The sequence below is a fragment of the Bos taurus genome, chromosome 7, assembly GCF_002263795.3.
Source record: "Bos taurus isolate L1 Dominette 01449 registration number 42190680 breed Hereford chromosome 7, ARS-UCD2.0, whole genome shotgun sequence".
Lineage (NCBI taxonomy): Eukaryota > Metazoa > Chordata > Mammalia > Artiodactyla > Bovidae > Bos > Bos taurus.
In genome coordinates, this window is record NC_037334.1 from 83,828,721 (window position 1) to 83,850,924 (window position 22,204).

The 22,204-nt window shown below is 39.3% G+C and overlaps 1 protein-coding gene across 2 annotated transcripts in view; it reads right to left on the reverse strand.

Annotated features, from left to right (window-relative positions):
* Positions 1–14,718: 14,718 nt before the first annotated feature.
* Positions 14,719–22,204, reverse strand: part of EDIL3 (EGF like repeats and discoidin domains 3) — a 480,622-nt gene continuing 473,136 nt past the window's right edge. For both annotated transcript variants that reach the window (XM_005209726.5, XM_002689374.7), the window contains one exon: positions 14,719–17,883. In XM_005209726.5, the coding sequence (XP_005209783.1) occupies positions 17,734–17,883 (150 nt within the window). In that variant the 3' untranslated portion in view covers positions 14,719–17,733. The remainder of the gene's footprint in view (positions 17,884–22,204) is intronic.

Genomic DNA, 22,204 nt, shown 5'->3' on the forward strand with positions numbered 1-22,204 from the left:
GTCAAAGAGTTATCTTTTCTCCACACCTTCTACAGCATTTATTATTTGTAGACTTTTTGTTGATGGTCAGAATGACCATCAGGTGTGAGGTGGTACCTCATTAGCATTTTCATTTGTATTTCTGTAATATTAGCAGTGTGGAGAATCTTTTCATGTGCTTGTTGGCCATCTGGATGGCCACCCCTTTGAAGAAATGTCTATTTAGGTCTTATGCTCATTTTTTAGATTGGGTTGTTTTTCAATATTGAGCTGTATGAACTGTTTGTATATTTTGAAGATTAAACACGTCAGTTGCATTACTTTCAAATAGTTTCTCTCATTCCATAGCTGGTCTTTTCATTTTGTTTATGGTTTCCTTTGTTGTGAAAAAGCATTTAAGTTTAATTAGGCCCAATTTTGCTTTTATTTCCTTTACTCTAGGTTGTTGTTGTTGTTCAGTCACTCAGTTGTATCCAACTCTTTGTGACCCGAGGAATGCAGTACACCAGGCTTCCCTGTCCTTCAGTATCTCCTGCAGTTTGAAAAATTCATATCCATTGGATTGATGACGCCATCCAACCATATCATCCTCTCACCCCCTTCTCCTCCTGCCCTCAGTCTTTCCCAGCATCCGGGTCTTTTCCAGTGAGTCAGATTTTCACATCAAGTGGCCAAAGTATTGGAGTTTCAGCTTCAGCATCAGTCCTTCCAATGAATATTCAGGACTGATTTCCTTTCAGTTCAGTTCAGTTCAATTACTCAGTCTGTCCAACTCTTTGCTATCCCATGAATCGCAGCACGCCAGGCCTCCCTGTCCATCACCAACTCCCAGAGTTCACTCAGACTCACATCCATCGAGTCAGTGATGCCATCCAGCCATCTCATCCTCTGTCATCCCCTTCTCCTCCTGCCCCCAATCCTTCCCAGCATTAGAGTCTTTTCCAATGAGTCAACTCTTCGCATGAGGTGGCCAAAGTACTGGAGTTTCAGCTTCAGCATCATTCCTTCCAAAGAAATCCCAGGGCTGATCTCCTTCAGAATGGACTGATTGGATCTCCTTGCAGTCCAAGGGACTCTCAAGAGTCTTCTCCAACACCACAGTTCAAAAGCATCAATTCTTCAGTGCTAAACCTTCTATATAATCCAACTCTCACATCCATGCATGACTACTGGAGAAACCATAGCTTTGACTATATGGAGCTTAGTTAGCAAAGTAATGTCTCTACTTTTTAATATGCTGTCTAGATTTGTCATAACTCTTCTTCCAAGGAGCAAGTGTCTTTTAATTTCATGGCTGTATTCACCATCTGCAGTGATTTTGGAGCCCAAGAAAATAAAGACTGTCAATGTTTCTGTTGTTTCCCCATCTATTTGCCGTGAAGTGATGGGACTGGATGCCATGATCTTCATTTTTTGAATGTTGAGTTTTAAGCTTGTTTCACTCTCCTCTTTTACTTTCATCAAGAGGCTCTTTAGTTCATCTTCATTTTCTGCCATAAGGGTGGTGTCATCTGCATATCTGAGGTTATTGATATTTCTCCCAGCAATTTTGATTCCAGCTTCTGCTTCATTCAGCTCTGTATTTCCCATAATGTACTCTGAATATAAGTTAAATCAGCAGGGTGACAATATATACCTTGAAGTACTCCTTTCCCAATTTGGAATCAGTCCATTGTTCCCTGTCCAGTTCTAACTATTGCTTCTTGACCTGCATACAGTTTTCTCAGGAGACAGGCAAGGTAGTCTGGTATTCCTATCTCTCGAAGAATATTCCTCAGTTTGTTGTGATCACATAGTCCAAGACTTTAGCATAGTGGGTGAAGCAGTAGTAGATGTTTTTCTGGAACTCTCTTGTTTTTCTATGATCCAGTGGATGTTGGCAATTTGATCTTTGATTCCTGTCTTATTTAAATACAGCTTGAAGATCTGGAAGTTCTTGGTTCATGTACTGTTGAAGACTCGCTTGGAGAATTTTGAGCATTACTTTGCTAGGCGTGTGAGATAAGTGCGATGTTTGGTAGTTTAAACATTCTTTTTCATTGCCTTTCTTTGGCATTGGAATGAAAACTGACCTTTTCCAGTCCTGTGGCCACTGCTGAGCTTTCCAAATTTGCTGGCATATTGAGTGCAGCACTTTCACAGCATCATCTTCTGGGATTTGAAATTGCTCAACTGGAATTCCATCACTTCCACTAGCTTTGTTCATAGTGATGCTTCCTAAGGCCCACTTGACTTCACATTCCAGGATGTCTGTCTCTAGGTGAATGATCACCCTTTCATGGTTATCCAGATCATTAAGATCTTTTTCATATAGCTCTATTGTGTATTTTTGCCACTGCTTCTTAATATCTTTTGCTTCTGTTAGGTCCATACCACTTCTGTCCTTTCTTGTGCCTATCTTTGCATGAAATGTTCCCTTAGTATCTCCCGATTGTCTACAAGAGATCTGTAGTCTTTTCCATTCTACTGTTTTCCTCTATTTCTTTACATAGTTCACTTAGGAACGTTTTCTTATCTTTCCTTGCTATTCTTTGGAACTCTGCATTCAGATGGGTATATTTTTGATTTTCTCCTTTGCCTTTCACTTCTCTTTTCTTAGCTCTTTGTAAGCCCTCTTAGACAACCGTTTTGCCTTTTTACATTTCTTTTTTGTGGGGATGTTTTTGATCACTGCCTCCTGTACAATGTTACCAACCTCCATCCATAGTTCTTCAGGCACTCTGTCTATCAGATATAATCCCTTGAATCTATTTGTCACTTCCACTGTATAATCATAAAGGATTTGATTTAGGTCATACCTGAATGGTCTAGAGGTTTTCCCTACATTCTTCAATTTAAGTCTGAATTTTGCAATAAGGAGCTCATGATCCGAGCCACAGTTAGCTCCAGGTCTTGTTTTTGCTGACTGTATAGAGCTTCTCCATCCTCTCCTGCAAAGAATATAAACAGTCTGATTTTGGTACTGACCATCTTGTGATGTCCATGTGTAGAGTTGTCTCTTTGTGTTGTTGAAAGAAGGTGTTTCTATGACCAATGTGTTCTCTTGGCAAAACTCTGTTATCCTTTGCCTTGCTTCATCTTGTACTCCAAGGCCAAACTTGCCTGTTATTCCAGGTATCTCTTGACTTCCTACTTGCATTCCAGTCCCTTATGATAAAAAGGATGAAAGGGACTTTTTTTTTTTGGTGTTCTAGAAGATCTTGTAGGTCTTCACAGAACTGTTAAACTTCAGCTTCTTTGGCATTAATGATTGGGGCATAGACTTGGATCACTGTGATACTGAACAGAGATCATTCTGTCATTTTTGAGACTGCACCCAATACTGCATTTCATACTATGAAGGCCACTCCATTTTTTCTAAGTTATTCTTGCCCACAGTAGTAGACATAATGGTGATTGATCTGAATTTCACTGTAGGAGATGAATCCAAAAACTCTTGCTGCAAGGTATACCTATGTTTTGCTCTATGAGTTTTATACTATTTGATCTTACATTTAGGTATTTTTAAAATTTATTTATTTTAATTAGAGGCTAATTACTTTACAATATTGTATTGGTTTTGCCATACATCAACATGAATCCGCCACAGGTGTACACGTGTTCCCCATCCTGAACCCCCCTCCCACCTCCCTCCCGATACTGTCCCTCTGGGTCATCCCAGTGCACCAGCCCCAAGCATCCTGTATCTTGCATCAAAACTGGACTGGCAATTCGTTTCTTATATGATATTATACATGTTTCAATGCCATTCTCCCAAATCATCCCCCGCCCTCCTCCTGCCACCAGAGTCCAAAAGACTGTTCTATACATCTGTGTCTCTTTTGCTGTCTCCCATACAGGGTTATTGTTACCATCTTTCTAAATTCCATATATATGCATTAGTATACTGTATTGGTGTTTTTCTTCCTGGCTTATTTCACTCTGCATAATCGGCTGCATTTAGGTATTTAATACATTTTATCTTTTGTGTATGGTATTAGACAATGTTCTAATTTCATTCTTTTACATGCAGTTGTCCAGTTTTCCCAGCAGCACTGCTAAAGAGCCTATCTTTTCTCCATTCTATTTTCTTGCCTTCTTTGTTCCAGATTAATTGACCATAAGTGTGTGGGCTTATTTCTGGGCTTTCTGTCCTATTCCACTGACCCATGTGTCTCTTTTTTCATATCAGTATCATACTCTTGTGATCCCTGTAGTCTTGTAGTGAAGTCTGAAGTCAGAAAAGGTGATTACTCTAGCTCTGTTCTTCTTTTGTAATATTGTTTTGGCTATTTGGGGTCTTTTGTTTTTCCATAAAAATTTTAAAATTATTCTGTGCCATGTTGATGTATGGCAAAAATCACCACAATGTTGTAAAGTAATTATCCTTCAATTAAAATAAATAAATAGGGACTGCATTGAATCTGTAGATTGCTTTGGGTACTATGGCCATTTTAACAATAGTGATTCTTCCAATCCAAGAACACAGTATACCTTTCCATCTATTTGTGTGATCTTCAATTTCTTTTATTTGTATCTTATAGCTTTCAGAGTGTAGGTCTTTTGCCTCTGTAGTTAGGTTTATTTCTAGGTATTTCATTCTTTTTGATGTGATGGTAAGTGGGACTGTTTCCTTAATTTCTCTGACATTTCTTTGTTAGTGTATAGAAATGCAGCAGATTTATGTATATTAAATTTATATCCTGCAACTTTACTGAATTAATTAATGAGCCCTAGTAGTATTCTGGTGGTGTCTTTAGGATTTTCTCTGGGCAGTTGTCATTTTATCTGAAAACATTTGATAGTTTACTTCTTCCTTTCCAATTTGGATTCCCTTTTTTTCTTCTCTGATTGCTGTGGCAAGGACTTGGAAAATTATGTTAAATAAAAGTGTCAAAAGCAGGCATCCTTGTCTTGTTTGAGATTTAGAAGCTATGCTTTCAGCTCTTCCTCATCACTGAGTATGATGCTAGCTGTAGGCCTGCTGTATATGGCTGTTACTGTGTTGTGGTAGTGAAAGTGGAGAGTGAAAAAGTTGGCTTAAAGCTCAACATTCAGAAAACGAAGATCATGGCATCCAATCCCATCACTTCATGGGAAATAGATGGGGAAACAGTGGAAACAGTGTCAGACTTTATTTTTCTGGGCTCCAAAATCACTGCAGATGGTGACTGCAGCCATGAAATTAAAAGACGCTTACTCCTTGGAAGGAAAGTTCTGACCAACCTAGAGAGCATATTCAAAAGCAGAGACATTACTTTGCCAACAAAGGTTTGTCTAGTCAAGGCTATGGTTTTTCCTGTGGTCATGTATGGATGTGAGAGTTGGAATGTGAAGAAGGCTGAGCACTGAAGAATTGACGCTTTTGAACTGTGGTTTTGAAGAAGACTCTTGAGAGTCACTTGGACTGCAAGAAGATCCAACTAGTCCATTCTGAAGGAGATCAGCCCTGGGATTTCTTTGGAAGGAATGATGCTAAAGCTGAAACTCCAGTACTTTGGCCACCTCATGCGAAGAGTTGACTCATTGGAAAAGACTGATGCTGGGAGGGATTGGGGGCAAGAGGGGAAGGGGATGACAGAGGATGAGATGGTTGGATGGCATCACTGATTCAATGGACTTGAGTCTGAGTGAACTCCGGGAGTTGGTGATGGACAGGGAGGCCTGGCGTGCTGCGATTCATGGGGTCACAAAGAGTCGGACACGACTGAGCGACTGATCTGATCTGATGTTCTCTAGTCCCACTTTCTGGAGAGATTTTATCATAAATGGATGTTGAATTTTATCAAAAGCTTTTTCTGTACCTATTGAGATAATAGGTTGATTTTTTATTCAATTTTTTTTAATGTTGTGTGTCACACTGATATTTGTGGATATTGAAAAATCCTTGTATCCCTGGGATAAATGCCACACGATTATGGTGCATGATAAATACATATGTACTTTATGTATTTATAAAGTACATAAAACATTATACTATGTTTTAATGTATTCCAACATAGGAGGAACTCAATATAGAAGGCAAATATTAACAGACATAAACGAGGAATCAACTGAAATACAATAAACCTAGGGAACTTTAAAACCCCATATCATCCAGATTATTCCAGAAAATCAATAAGGAAACACCAGCCTTAAATAACACGTTAGACTATGACGTTTTCTTCTGAAAATTTTAGTCCACTACTGATTCCTCCAGTATATTTTTCATTTCATTTATTGTATTCATCTCTGATTGTTTATTACAGTTTCTGATTAAAAACTCTAACTTTTTGCTCTGTACATCCATTCTTCTCCCAAGTTCTTTGATAATCTTTACAATCATTAATCTGTAATCTTTCTTGGGTAGATTGCCTATCTTCCCTTAGTCCTTCTGGGATTTTATCTTGTTCCTTTTTCTAAAATATTTGCCTCTGCTGCCTTATTTTCTCTAAGTTTCTATTCATATTTTTATGTATGAGGCAGGTTAGTTACATTTCTCAACTTTGGAGAAGTGGCCTTCCATAGGAGACGTCCTATGCATCCTAGCAGTTCACTTCCCTCTCGTCACCCAAGCAGTATGCTCCATGGAGTTGCGTGGGTCCTTCTGTTGTGGTTAACTGACTATGTGGGTGGTCTGGTAGGCTTGGTTGGCCCATAGTCCAGTTGGTTGCCAGGCCCTGCCTTCTGTGGATGCTGCTGGTTGCTGTTTAGTGGGTCCTGGTCATGAGATATCTGGTTGTAGAGTCCTAGTGGCTCTGGAACTAGTGCTGGCTCACCGGAGGATGGAATCAGAGTTCCTAAGATTCTGGGGTTTGTGCCTACTGGCAGGCAGAGCTGCTTCCTGGAGTCTGGCTGCAGGGCCCACAGGTCTCTGGGCTCATTTCAGACTGTTGGTTTTGGGGGTGCAGTGTTCCTGACACTGTTGGCTTTGGAGTCCTGGGTATCATGAAAGTTGTGTTGGCCTGCTAGTGGGCAAGGCCGGGGCCCAGCTAGTCCCAGGATGGGTCTAGCTTGCTGTTGGCAGGCTCAGTCTGCAGGTTGTTGGGATCATAATTTTTGTGCTTCTTATGTGCCCTAGTGGGTGATATTGGTCTAATGGCTGCAGCTTCCTCTTGGGGAGGGATGGTCCCTGCTCATTGGTGAGTAAAGCTGGGCCTTAGCCTTCTGGTGGGCAGGACTGGGTCTTGGGGGCATGTCTAGAGGCAGCTGTGAACTCAAGAAGTCTTTATGAAGGCTGTCTGCTGATGGGTGGGCCGTCTACCCATCTAGTTAAGTTTTTTGGCCTGAGGCATCCCAGCGCTGGCACCTACAATCTGTTGGGTGGGGCCAGGTCTTGGTGCTGATAAGCCAAGATGGCAGCCACGAACAGCACCATTCATGTGTTTGAATGCTCCCCAAAATGCCTGCCGCCATTGTGTAAGTCCCTAGGGTAAGCCACAGCCTCCTCCCTAGCTCACTGGGAGACTCCAAGACCAGCAGATAGGTCTGGCCTCCCTGGTCAGGCTCCTAGCAGATTGTTCCTTTTTTCTGGGATCTGGTGCACTTGGATGTTGTGATGCCCTTTGAGTGAAGTCTCTCCCCCAGTCCAATGAGGCTCCTGCAATTAAGCCCCACTGGTCCTCAAAGCCAAATGTTCTGGGGGGCTTGTCCTCCCTGTGCTGGACCCCTGGGCTGGGGATCCTGATGTGGGGCTCAGAACTCTCACTCCTGTGGGAGAACCTCTGCAATATAATCACTCTCCAGTTTGTAGGGCGCCCACCTGGTGGGTGTGGGATTTGATTATATCACAGGTCTGTCCCTCCTACCCATCTCCTTGTAGTTCCTTCTTTATGTCTTTAGTTACAGAAAGTCTCTTCTGGTAGTTTGTAGTCTTTTTCATCAATAGTTGTTCCACAGATAGTTGTGGTTTTCATTTGCTCATGAGAGGAGGTAAACTCAGGGTCTTTCTACTCTGCCATTGTGAAAGTGAAAGTTGCTCAGTCATATCCAACTCTTTGCATGTCATGGACTATACAATGCATGGAATTCTCCAGGCCAGAATACTGGAGTTGGTAGTTTTTCCCTTCTGCAGGGGATCTTCCCAACCCAGGGATCAAACCAGGGCCTCCTGCATTGCAGGCGTATTCTTCACCAACTGAGCTATCAAAGAAGCCATTGTGACCACTCCCTTATTCTAGCCATTTTTAAATTCAGGAATAAGTGTTAGGAAAACAGGACCTCCAAACTCAATTTAGGTGCAACTTGTGATCTAAAACACAGAGGAGAGGAAACTGAAGCAAAATCTGGAATTTTCACTTTTATGCTTAAGATTATGCTGGGGTGTCATCCCATGGACTGTAGCCTGCCAGGCTCCTCTGTCCATGGAATTCTCCAGGTAAGAATACTGGAGTGGGTTGCCCTTCCTTTCTCCAGAGGAAATATGTAGAATATGCTAAACATATTACAAAAATGTAAGATAATAACAGTCTCCTATACTGGAAGATTGGCTTAATAGAAGTGGTAGTCAGGCACTGAAACTAATCAAGCCTCTACCCTCGGAATATAAGATGCTTATTAAAATTGGCAAAGGCACCTCTTGCGGGAATGTGATACACACAAAGGCACTTTGTGTGGACAGGTCTTCCTCAGGGTTTGAGCTTGCCAAATGGGAAAGAGGCTAGATACCAGCCTTCACTCATATCTCTTGGCCTGTCTCCTTTGTGCATGGCACAATCTATTTGGCCATACACAAATGTTGTGGACATAAATTTCACACTTGATATTTTTATGAGTCCTTTTGCCTTTAATAGACTCTAAATAAATTTCTTAGATGAGAGAGTGCCTGCAGCACAGGTTTCAAATCATTATTTACCGTGAAAATGGTTTTGAAAAAAGAAAATAGGAATACATATATGACAATGTGTATAATAAGGAAAAGAATATTGGCCCAAAACCAAGACTCAGAATAACTTAACGTGCAGAAATGCATTAGAGATAATCAGGTACTCATATTAGACTACAGATTGAATATCTTTCAGGCTTATAGGTGCTACTGTTAAGCCTACTAAAAGCATAAACAAGATAAGGATCATAAATAATCTTTTCATTATAGTCAATGTACCTTATCCAGTCTAACATTTTCAGAAGATTATTTAAAATATTGAGTAGGTTTAAAGAAAACGTTAAAGAGAAGTGAAAGGGAAAAAACAAGGTAGTCACAAAAGACCATAACTACCAGTTTTCTGATTTTAGAGAAATATATGATTTCAGCTTTAGCAAGGATATAATTCAAATATTGGGGTTAAGATTCATTAGTCATTAAAACTATTAAGAACTCACTTCAGTTCAGTTCAGTCGCTCAGTCGTGTCTGACTCTTTGCGACCCCATGAATTGCAGCACGCCAGGCCTTCCTGTCCATCACCAACTCCTGGAGTTCACTCAGACTCCTGTCCATCGAGTCAGTGATGCCATCAAGCCATCTCATCCTCTGTCGTCCCCTTCTCCTCCTGCCCCCAATCCCTCCCAGCATCAGAGTCTTTTCCAATGAGTCAACTCTTCGCATGAGGTGGCCAAAATAACTCACTTAGGTTATACTGTTTTTTCTTGAACACATTTAGATATTGGATGAATACAACCTAGGGAATTAAACATTTAAACAACCAGAGTTAATGGTCCCTTAGTTCCAGTTGTCTAAGATTCTTTCAGCTTATCCTGCTTCACTGATGAAACATTGACAGAGAATTGACTATTTAAATCAAGTTATAGAAATTTCATTACTAATTACATGAAGTTGCACAGGGTTATTAGTCACTGGTTAAGCCCCTAATTCTACTAATTGAAAAATCATCAGGGAATGAAAAAGATAATGCCTTCTATTTATTGTTAAGATGTCGGTTCCTTAAATTGGGTTAGTAGACATACTTTATTTTCTAAGATGTTGTTCACTACTTAGCTTCTCTTCTGATCAAGCAACTCACAGATATTGGGTACTAGAACTCAAGAAGAGGTGGTTTTATGTTTTATTTTTTTTTTTGAATGTTATTTGGAATTCTTTTTAAAAATTGAAAATATCTGTGGATTCTGTTTATATATTGAAAGCTATTCTCAAAATTTTCTTAAATACAAATGTTTTGATTATTACATTAACAGTCTCATGCATTACACATGAAGACAGGCCATTATTGTGCCTTGGCATAGTGGATACTTTGACATTTGGGGCTTATTATTCTCCTTTTAAAAAACCGATGCTATCAAATATCTCACAGTAGTCATTAGCTGTTCATCATTTGACGATTTTTCCTCATATATTCTTGTGACGATCAACACCTCATCCACTAATGAATTATTTCAAAAACCTTACAAGTTAATACTAGTATCTTCAATTATTCAGGACACTATGAGAAGTTGCAAAGTAATGACAGCTGTCTGGAGGCAAATCATTGCTGTTGTTAAGTACTAGTGTGTAATGAAATGCATTTTCAACAGCCTCAGACTTGGGCATTACAGTGGGAAGGAGATGTCATCAGATCTCGGTGCAGATCAGAGAGCGGTGTACCTTGGGCAAATCTCTTAACCTCTTTTAGCTTCTCTTTCTCCTCTTCTACAAAGGAAATGTTAATCAGTTCTTCCTAGAATTGTCATGAATAGTCAATTATAGTTTTCAGGGGCCATGAATATTAAAGTGGACAGTTCTGATGTCATTTCAGATGTTCCTCCCCCCTGCCCAGGGTGCTTTGCCTCACATACTTCCTTTACTTGTGTGAGTGCTCGTGTTCTGTGTTCTCTTTGCCTTTGAGCATATTTATGTCACAGCACCAACTATGACTGTTGGGTTCCTTGTCTCCCCCACACCCCCACCCTCCAGACTATGAGCTCCTGAAGGTCAGAGTCTTTTCATCTTTGTATTTTTAGAAACTTACATCATTCTTAAATTTCTCTTAAAGAAGGATTTTTTAAAATGGTTGGTTCATCTTTTCTTAATATTGATTTAGTAGTTTCCATAGCATTATTTATGAAAGAAAAAAAAGTTTTTATATCTCCAGTGAAAGATTTCAATAGCTTACAGGTTGTGAAATACAGCCTAATGCTACCATTTGGAGGTATAAGTATTTTTGATACTAGGTTTAGGTAGGAAAACTCTCAAGCACAGAATGATAAGTTTCTGAAAGACAGGCTTAAAAAGTTAGATTAAGGGTATTGGCAGGGATCAGATTATGGACTTTTAAGCCAGAGAAGTTTTAAAGTCCATTTTAAATATAGAAAAATCCTTAAAAAAAAAGAAAACCAAGCATCAATATCTTTTCGCAGAAACAAATTGATATATAAATCAGCAGTATATTTAGCCCCTCAAGTGCCAAGTCTCCACTTGCAGCCTCTGCTCATGCTACAAACCCACCTTTGAGCTGTACTCAACACCTGGGTACATCTTCCCTAGCAGAATAAACAATGAAATAGAAGAGAGACAAATTTATTAAAGTATTTTAAGGGGAAAAGGACAAAGGGTTTTGCCCACCATATAGGAAAACTTGACACAATTTTCTGTGTAGTATCTTTATTTGTTTTCTTAGCATCTCTTAGACCTCCAGCACCACATGCCTTCTCTGTCTCCAGCCAGGCCCTAAAAGCCTCCTGTTGATAGGATCCATCTAAACCTGACTCTAAACTCACATTCAGCCCCGAGCATACCTGGCAGCCAGGAGATGCCACCCATTTAGAAGGCTATTCAGGGACCATACGGCAGTGGTTTTCAAACTTCAACTGCTATATAAGAGGAAGAAAAATAATGAGCATGGTGATCAGGAACAGGTATATACACAGGATTATAACTGAAATAATAATGCTTTGTGAAAGAACTTTAACAATGCAGTCATTCTGCTCCCCCACCCGCCCTGTAATGTATTTACTTAAAAAGTCAAATACTGGGCCTAACCCACCAATTTATCTTCATTGGAAATCTGAAAGACATTTTACTATTGTTTAGAAGTCCATATCCCCAGCAGATTATCCAGGTATTTATACCACTAAAACCAGATTCCTTTTTGGGATGTGTCTTAGTCCATTAAGGCTGCCATAACAAAACGTAGGATAGGTAACTTATAAACAACAGAAGTTCATTGCTCATAGTTCTGGAGGCTGCTAAGTCCAAGTTCAAGATACCAGCATGGTCACTTTCTGGTGAGGGTCAGCTTCCAAGTTCACGCTAGTGTTTCACTTGGTAGAAGGGGCGGGGAACTCTAACCAGGCTCTTTTATAAGGGTACTAGTCCCGTTCATGAGGGTTCCACTCTCATGACCTAATGCCGTACACCAAAGTCTTCACCTGCTATACCATCACATTTGGGGGTGAGGAGTCCAACATACGGACTTCTGATCACAGCAGGATGCTTCTACTGTTTTTAAAAAAAAATATCTGTCATTATCTAAGAAACTTGAGAACTGAGGAAATTAAACTCTTGGAGTTGATTCTTTAGTGCTTACTTTGTAATATACCGTCTTTAACCTCTGTTCAATTCTTTCCCAGGCTGAGGTGGAAACCACTATTAGCCTTGAGAAGTGCTGTATGAATTCTCTCTGCCACAGGTGCTGGGCCACTATGGTTGTCTTCCTGAAAGGCAAGTCTTTTTTTTTTTTTAATTTTATCTTTAAAATTCTAAAAAGTGGGAAAATTATAAAATATGGGTAAAGCTATGTTTAATTGGTCACTTAAGTAATTTATCACCAAAAGCACTCCTTCTCTCTCAGGCATGGAGACTACTTCCAGTTGTCTTCCTGTTAATCCTCTATAGCGTTTTGGCCTGATGCCTAGGGAAGTTTCCCAAAGCCGCTCCCACAGAGGCTGTGGGGGATACATTGTTTGAATGCACCACCGGTCTCACTGCCTCTACTTCTTTCCCAGGTGGCAGCAGGTTGAGCTTATGTCGCCATTCATCATCATTATTAACACATTTATATGTGAGCATATGTATGGTTCTATGGGGATTTTACATAAATATGGAAAATATGGAAGAGTGTGGTTCATACCCTTGAGGACGGTAAAATTAAATTAAATTAGAGTCAATCACCATACGCAATGCTTAATCATGTCCTGTGGTGACCATTTGCTGACACTCTATGCCATATTTCCACAGCATTAGTGTTTTCAAATGGCTCAATCAACTCCTGCCAAGATATGCAAAAACAACTAACTGAGGAGTGTTTTCCAAAAATGTTTTCCCATTTCTGCTACCAAATTCACCTAACAGAAATAACTCTGAGTAAGTGCTCCTTGCCTACTGTGGAAAATACTTTATTTGGTGGAAGTGTTGAAACATCCAATGTGAATTATAGCCTCTTACGGTGGCGGTAGAGTCAAGGAATCCAAGCTCCTTTTCAAAACCAATGGAAAAATTGCTACCTACACTTGGTATTCTTTCTTTGTAAAGACAAATGACAATGCATTCTCTTTCAAGGTCAGATATTTCTCAGCTAGCAAAGTGGTTTAATCCTCCACTGGATTCTTTTGCATCTCAAAGGAACCTTTGTGACAATATTTTTCATAAATAATATACTACCTCTATTGTTAATATTATTTCAAACTAGCATTTGGGAAGAGAGAGAGTATGGCATTTCTAACAGTAAAAATTAATGTTTCTTTACCAAAATATTAAAATCATGTACTCAAAGCTGAAGTGTTGGTTGTTTTAAAATTTTATGTTATACAGAGGGAATATTTTCCATTCATGAAGCTATTCTTAGTAGATTTTTCAAGTCAAACTTCAGTATGATCAGACTTTCTGCCCTGAAAATGTTCTTGAACCAGTAATTTCAGAAGTCTCATAGTAGAAAATTTTCTGTTGAATAATCATTCTGCTATCACAGAATTTTATAAGATATGCTATGCTACGCTAAGTCACTTCAGTCGTGTCTGACTCTGTGCGACCCCATAGACGGCAGCCCACCAGGCTCCCCTGTCCCTGGGATTCTCCAGACAAGAACACTGGAGTGGGCTGCCATTTCCTTCTCCAATGCATGAAAGTGAAAAGTGAAAGTGAAGTCGCTCAGTCGTGTCTGACTCTTAGCAGCCCCATGGACTGCAGCCTAACAGGCTCCTCCGTCCATGGGATTTTCCAAGAAAGAGTACTGGAGTGGGGTGCCATTGCATTCTCCGTTATAAGGTATAGATGTTGAATTTTACCCTCTATAGATGTTGTCGTAATTTTTATTGGCCTTATTGAAAAATATGTATAATTGCTTATATTTGAACACATTGGGTTTGTGAAAATCAGGCAAGCAATGGAACCCCACTGAACCATTCATATTAAAATGCAGTTAAATAGGAACATGTATGGATACATAAACATATATAATAAGCTAGTATGTAACTATCAGATTCATTGAAGCTGATAGTTCATTCATTAAAGTTGAGACTAAGGAGTCAATGTTTAATATCTCAAGTTTTTTTCCCCCTAAATTTTTTGAATCTTAAAATATCTAAAAAGTAGGAAGTTCTCAGACTATTTACCAGTGACTTTCAGAGAAGGTGAAACGGGGTTTATGAAGAATCCAAGTGTTATGATTTTCTTTAAGCGGAAGCTAGAGTTACACAGATAGATATATTAATAGCATTTGTATGATAGCTTTCTATTGACTAGATCTCTTCATTATATGCCTGAGAATCATGTACTTAAAACCAATAGAAATACCAGCAATAGCATCTGCTTACCAGTGGACAGATCAATCCTGGAGCACAAGACTTTAGTTATGCATGAGGCAAAAAAAAATGACTTTGGGTTATTAGTATTCCAATAAAATTTCCACAGCTAAAAGCAGGAGAAATGCACAAATTTTAATAATTTTGGAAAGGCCAATTTGGCAGATATCAATGTACATTTGAAGGCTATTTTGATTTCCTTTTTCTGTACTTCTTTAATTTTCCTGTACAAAGAGAAAGTAAACCAGCATGTAGTTAAGAGTAGTGCATATTCACATTCAGACAATTTGTGTGTTCTTACAAATGTGTTTGATTACAACTGCTTCAATAGTATCCCAGATTTTCAAAAGTTTATTTTAACTTTGAAGACTAGACAAGGTCATACTAATTTTACAACATCCTACATGATTTAAGTATATATTACAAAGAAAAAACCCAACATTGGAATATTACACAGCTTGAAAGTTTGCAAAGGTTATGTGTATCTTACTTATTTCTGTACTTACTGACACATCGGATGCCAGCAATGAATATTATATTTCATATTTTGTTGATTAGTAAAGATACAATCATTAGTACCTTAAGTCTTCAAAATTCACATAAACCTTTATGAAGCCATTCAGAAAGAGAAAGTCAACCCTAAAACTAGAATTAGTGATTATGATAAATGCTTTTAATAAGACAGATATACTGGAAATGTTTAAAATTATAATTTAATAGATTATAAAATTAGCATGTTAGAGTTACTTATGGTGAAGGCTAGGTGATCTTCTGTGCCTTGTGCTTATGAGGTTTTACTTGTTTTACTGTGAATTTAAACAGAATAAATCTGCTTCACTTTAATGTCATTGATAGAAATTACACAAAAGCTATATACTACCTCACAATACATTTCTACAGGGAATCTCTTTATTGTCATTAATCTGGGGCATTGTGGGTTAAAGAGATATTCCATGTTGGTGAAAAGCATATACAGAAGAGAGAAAATGCACAAAAGCCATTTCTATGTATTTCTAATAAAAGGTAGCAACCTTTTAGCAAACTCTTTGAAAATATTTTTTTTGGAAAAAACTACCAATAAAATAAAACATCATAAGAAGCAATGAATAATTCTGAGAAAGTAAATCATTGCAAAAAATTACTCATAACTTTAAAAATACACTCTGTAGAGAATCAAGAATTGTGCATAACCTACAAGGGAGAGTTCGGCGGGACAGTAAATCTTTAAAGACATAAGGGCCATTGGCTACAGAGTAAATGTGTATATACCTTTGACCCAAAGTATTTATTTGTGATATGATCTTACAATTTAGTAAACTAAATATAGTTACATTCCTAATTTAAAGCTATCCTAAGAAGATGTTATTGATGACATGGCAGCGCTTTTTCTTTAATATGCTAAAAACTGATCACCATTTCAGATGCTTCAAATTAACAATTTTACAATAAGAGTCTGAAGTAGAAAGCATGTAGGCATAGGACAAATATGTGGCCAGCCAGTCCTAATTTTGCTTTTATTAAAAATGCCATTATGATTGACTTTCTCTTTATAAATCATCACTATGATTGAAGACCACTCTATATATACATCATCAAGAAATTGCTGTTAACACATAGACAGACAAGACAGTAACAGTCTAGTGGGTTTTGTAATGCAGCACAAATAATAACGAAAAAAAAAAAAAACAACTTAGTGTTGCACAGGACCTCAAAGCTTTGTACACATACCATACTTTCTTTTCCAGAACCCTTAATTTAAAACTCCAATAATTCCATGTCTAAGCCTTAATAAAACAAACACTGGTAAAGCTTATAAATTAGATGTTGAGGACTTTCATGGAGGCAGTGAGAACTTTAATTTGTGAGAATGTCAATGAAACCTCCATTATCAATAACAAATCGTTATGATAATTGCTTATTTTTTCAGGACCTTTGAAGCAAAATAAATAGAAATCAATTTTTACCTTGAAAATGGTTGACTACTTTGCCATTAGTAAGTACTTTTCTCCTCACAAATATCTACACATTGTGCTTTCCTGAGAAACCATCACCAGTTTCAAACCTCAATAAAATTCTAGTTTCACAGGAAATGCAGAAATGAACAAAGAAATGACGAGTATGCTTGGCCAAGTTATGCAGTACTATGTCAATATTTGCTAAAATTTTTTTAAAATAGACAAATAATTATTCTATTATTTTAAAGTGAAGATAAGACTATTCGTAAATACCATCAAAACAAAGATTTAAATTTTGCTTTAAAGAAACATAATGGGATTTTGCTGTTTGTTTTGCAAGATGATAGTACTGGGGTCTTTAATTAAGGAAGTATTTGAAGATTACATAGTTATAGCTTCCTTCAAAAACAAAAGAATTGCAGATTTAATCTACTGATACTCAATCCTGTTTCACATGTATACGTGTGTGTGTGTATATGGGCACATATATATATATATATACACAAGCATACTTTTTTAGGCAAAAAATAGGACAAAAATCAACTGGGAAAAATATGAACTTATTCAGGCAGTATATAATATATAGAATATAGAATAGCACAGAAAGTAAGATCATATAATCTCTGATTAGAAATAAAAGTCAAATGAAAATTATAATATCAATTAGTACTGCATGTTACAGATTCATCTTCAAAATTCGATTACAAACACTGACAGTGTTTGGTAGGCACCGGGAAATACTTAGGATAATATAGACTCATTACAGAAGGACAAAACTTATTGCTAACATTGCAGTATTCTTTTTATAAGTTCAGTATTGATCATGAAAGCTCTGACAACTCTTGCTTTTATTTGATAACTATAAGATTGTTTTACCCTTGCTATCAAGAGTGCTACTTTCTTTGCCTAATGCATTTCAACCAGTATAAATAAGAAAACAATGAAAAAACGAATTCACAGTTAATGTGATGTTGCTTAAGGAATTTAAATGATAAAAATCAAATTAAACCATTGAAAAGGCAGGCTTAGACCTCCTTAAGAAGACAGTTAGTGGCCTACCATAATTTGAGCACTTTTCATGAAAAATCCTGTTCAGTTTCCTATAGATTTTGCAGAGTTCATTCCATGGAGATACTTCAGGAAAATAGAGAGGAGGCCTGTGACGTGTCTTCACTCTTCCTCTGTGCAGCCCAACAGCTCCGATCTCAGTGTGATCCTCCCGTACCAGGACCAAGGAAGGATCCTTATGTGCCGTGCATAGATGGGAGGATCAATGACGTTTTTTCTATGAGTATCATTGTCAAAATTGCCCTGGAAAACCTAGTAAAGAAGAACAGACTATTAATCATTTGGCCTTCCTTTTCTTGGGAGTTATTTTTATTATTTTCTTGTTTGGATTTCCCCCCGCCACATGTGAGGTCTGATAACCATGTTTTTTAAAACACACTGCTGCTGCTTTCTTAATGATCATTTTAAAACTGAATGGGCGATGCATGAGCTTCCCAGGTGATGCTAGTGGTAAAGAACCCGCCTGCCAGTGCAGAAGTCAGAGACGCAGGTTTGGTCCCTGGGTGGGGAAGATCCCCTGGAGGAGGGCTCAGCAACCCACTCCAGTATTCTTGCCTGCAGAATTCCATGGACAGAGGAACCTAGGTTACAGTCCGTACAGTTGCAAAGGAACCTAGAGGGCTACAGTCCATAGGGTTGAAAAGAGTCAGACATGACTGAAGCAACCTGCATGCAACACAGGCAAGGAATATTTAAAGAGTTAAATAAGTTGAAAATTAGTTTTCTGAAGCAGGAATACATAGATTTATCATTTTTATGTGTTTTAAAAAGATCTTTTTTTTTTTTAATGCAACAGGTATTTATTTTTTGCTTCTGGCACAGGCTGTTGGTCAGGCAGCTTGCTGAAGGTGGTCTCTTCTAAAGAGTGATTCAGAGATCTAGGCTGTTGCAAATTTTAGCTAGCATCTGAAAAATGCAGCATTCACATTCACAATGGGCAACAGGAAAGAGCCGTGAGATTATACAGGGTGTTTTTAAAAAAACCCAAGGTATGGAAGCAGCTTAAATCATTTCTGGATACATTGCATTGACCTTAACTAATTATATGACCTCAGCCAAATTGCAAAGGATGTTGGGAAATGGAGAGGAGCACGTGGATATCTGGTGCACATAATGGTCTCTATCACAGTGTCATTTGTTCATTTCTCCCCTAGAGAACAAAATCAACCCAGTATCAAGAGATAACTCCAATCAATGCTATTTTTAAAATACTTTTTTTTTTTTTTTGCCTTCTGTATTAATTCCTAGATCCATACAATACTCTTGAGATCACTGTGACCTATAGTGTCCTGATACAGGGCATTGCATGACTTTGTTCTTCTTTCTTTTGTTTCAAAGATCTTTGAACTTTGTATGTCTATTTTTCTCCCAGAAGGCTTTTATAATAGTAAACTTTGAGATGTGCTTGCTTCAGAAAGAAACAAAACAAAATTAGCAGCTGGTTGGTAGAGCATGGAGTAGTGGTACGTGGCGTGAATAACTGAGGTTTTCCCATGTGCTTACTTGTGCTGTGAGCACTTGGAAATTGAAAAGGAAAAGTTACAATGGACACCACCGTAATACAAAATGTCAACTGCAAATTGGCACTGGCCAAGAGCATCGCCAATGACTGAACAGCAAGGGCATTTGCCATCGGCCTCTGCAGAGACTGAACCCTGTGCTGCTGAGCTGTTGACCTTCAACACCCGCTGAGGGAGTTCAAGGTGGAGAGAGGCACTCTGTGCTCCAGGGAATCTGGTGGCACAGGTCTTTGGATTGTTGGATATTTTCAGGAACAGATTTTATGACCCCAATCCTGGTACCTCCTCATATCTAGAAAAGCACGAAGTCCCTTCATGATGACATCAGATCCTCCCGACTAGCAGAAAACCTTTTGTAAAATGAGTGCTTAATGGTACTGAAATCCCCCTTCACCAAAACCTTAACGATGACCTTCCCTCACTGTGTCTTTGGAGCAGTCTCTCAGAAATCTCTGAGGTGCTGCTTCCCAGGCTGCAGTCCTCATTTTGCCCCCCAAAAAACTTAACTCGTAACTCTCAAGTTGTCATATTTTTAGTCGACAGTATGACAACCGCTAAAGTGACCCAGAGTGGAATTCCTTCCTTCGTCTGAACCCCGTGAAGAACTGGAACTTTGGTACCAGCTGCCGCACCCTGAGCCCATCTACCTCCTCAGGGAATGCAGATGAACTTGGGTAAGTCTCTTCTGGTTCTTGAATCTCCTGTATTGGTTGAGATTCTGAGTTTTATTTGGTGGTGGAGCAGGTAAGCTGCCCCCTCCCAGTTGGAAAGATACTGGGGGTGGGTGAAACATTCAGGGCATAGCCACCCAAGAGCTAGACACTGAGTTGGGCTCGGTTGGAAGACCACGAGAAATTTCCACCCAGTGGAAAGGTACTGGGTGGGGCTCCCGCTGAAAGATGCCAGGGGAATTACCCACCCGGTGGAAAGGTACTGGCGGTGGGGGCTGGATTGAAAAAGATCAAGGAGTACCTGGGTCTTGGCTGAAAGATGCCGAGGTCGCTCCGTTGTATGGGACTGAGTGGTTTTGTTGAGTGGTTAGGTAAGAGGCGGATCTGACACTTTTCCTCAAATCAACTGCCTTTATAGAATTTGTCAGGATAAAAGCGAGGAGAATACATGAGAGCTTTGCTCTGAAGAAAAGTGATAATACTCCTCCCGGCAGGTTTCGGTGTTCTCAGGTGACTGAGAAATTTACCGGAGTGCTGGCTGCCTAGTCCTCCTCCCATGCAGTGGTCCCACAGGGAAATCCACTCATTAATTAAAATACTTGCTCACCCCAGGGTCACAGATAAGAACTGGCCATTCAGCGACCTGAGAAGCCATGGTGGTCTTAGATTGCCAGAGGCAGAATCTGAGCCACGTAAGACGGGCTGAAATGACTCTGGGGTGACTCCTGAAGGAGTTTAGCTCACAAGCAGCACACAGGCCCACTACACAATTTCACTAGTGATTTTTATCCCTGACAAACTCAACTTAATATGGGAAACAAAATGTCTCAAAAACAGAAAACAGGGGCATCAGAAAGCCCACCTCTGACTTACACTCCAGCCAGATTCATGCACAGTGCGTGCAGAACTCATACTTGCAAGTACCTACTTAGTTGGAGAAATTATACTAAAAGAGATCTCAACCTAAAATGGCCAAAATGGGGCTCTTTTGATATTCCAAAATTGATATTTTTCATGCATGATTAGAAAAGGCCAGCCATGCTTGCTTTTATTGGTTATCTAGAAGTTTCTAAAAGAGGAAACAATACAGTAACTTCTTTGTAGGAAACAAACAAGAAATTGCTTGAAGTTATATCAGAGCTAAAAAATGGCTGCTAGCACTGACGCCGGAGAAGGTAATGGCACCCCACTCCAGTACTCTTGCCTGGAAAATCCCATGGGCGGAGGAGCCTGGTAGGCTGCAGTCCATGGGGTCGGGAAGAGTCGGACACGACTGAGCGACTTCACTTTCTCTTTTCACTTTCATGCATTGGAGAAGGAAATGGCAACCCACTCCAGTGTTCTTGTCTGGAGAATCCCAGGGACGGGGGAGCCTGGTGGGCTGCCGTCTATGGGGTCGCACAGAGTCAGACACGACTGAAGTGACTTAGCAAGCACTGACTCTGCCAAGTTGCAGGTCTAGTGGGACTGGGAAGTCACATTTGACATTTATGCCACTTGATTTCTGATTTCTGGGCATCACTTTGCCTTCTGCTTTATTTAGAGTGTGACTCCCAGCTGGTAAGGTGCTGGTTTGGTTTTGTTGGTTTGGTTTGAACACACAGACATCTGGTACAAACTGCTCAAGCTAATATGGGAAGACCTTCTTCTAAGGTTCTACACTCCACCTGGGTACCCCTTGGAAGAAATGTTTTAAATGACTTGTCAACCTACAGCTACGATCCAAGGACAAGGAAAATGGCCTAAAAATATTAGATCTTTATTGACACAGGATAGGAAAATGGATCGAAGTTCCCTTATGTCCAGGACTTTCTCCTATAATCAACAGCCTGGGTCTGATCAAATTAAGACCCCCTACTTCCCCATAGGGACACTCCCAGCTGAGGCTAATCTTGTTTTTGGCCCTTGTTATCAGGGTCAATTTGAGCACTATCTATCTGAATCTTGGCTATAAAACTATGACCATGGAAAAATATGATTTTTAACAGTGTATTGAAGACTTCAGAGAAAGTTTGAAGAAAAAAAAAAAAATCTCTTTAAGAATTCTTGCCCTAAGGAATGAACTCTTCTTATGCATTGAGACCAGAGGTCTCTGGATCATTTATCTAGTGCAGTCATGTTAGTTGTTCAGTGGTGTCCGATTCTTTGCCTGCCAGGCTCCTCTGTCCATAGAATTCTCCAGGCAAGAATACTGGAGTGGGTTGCCATTTCCTCCTCCAGAGGACCTTCTGGACCAGGGATCCCACATTGCAGGCAGATTCTTTACCATCTGAGCCACCAGGGAAGCCCTTATCTTATCTAAACAATCTCTAATTCTTGAAACCAAAAGAGAAAAGGGATCAAAGCCTTTAAAAAATCTTCTTATTCCAACTGTTGTTAACA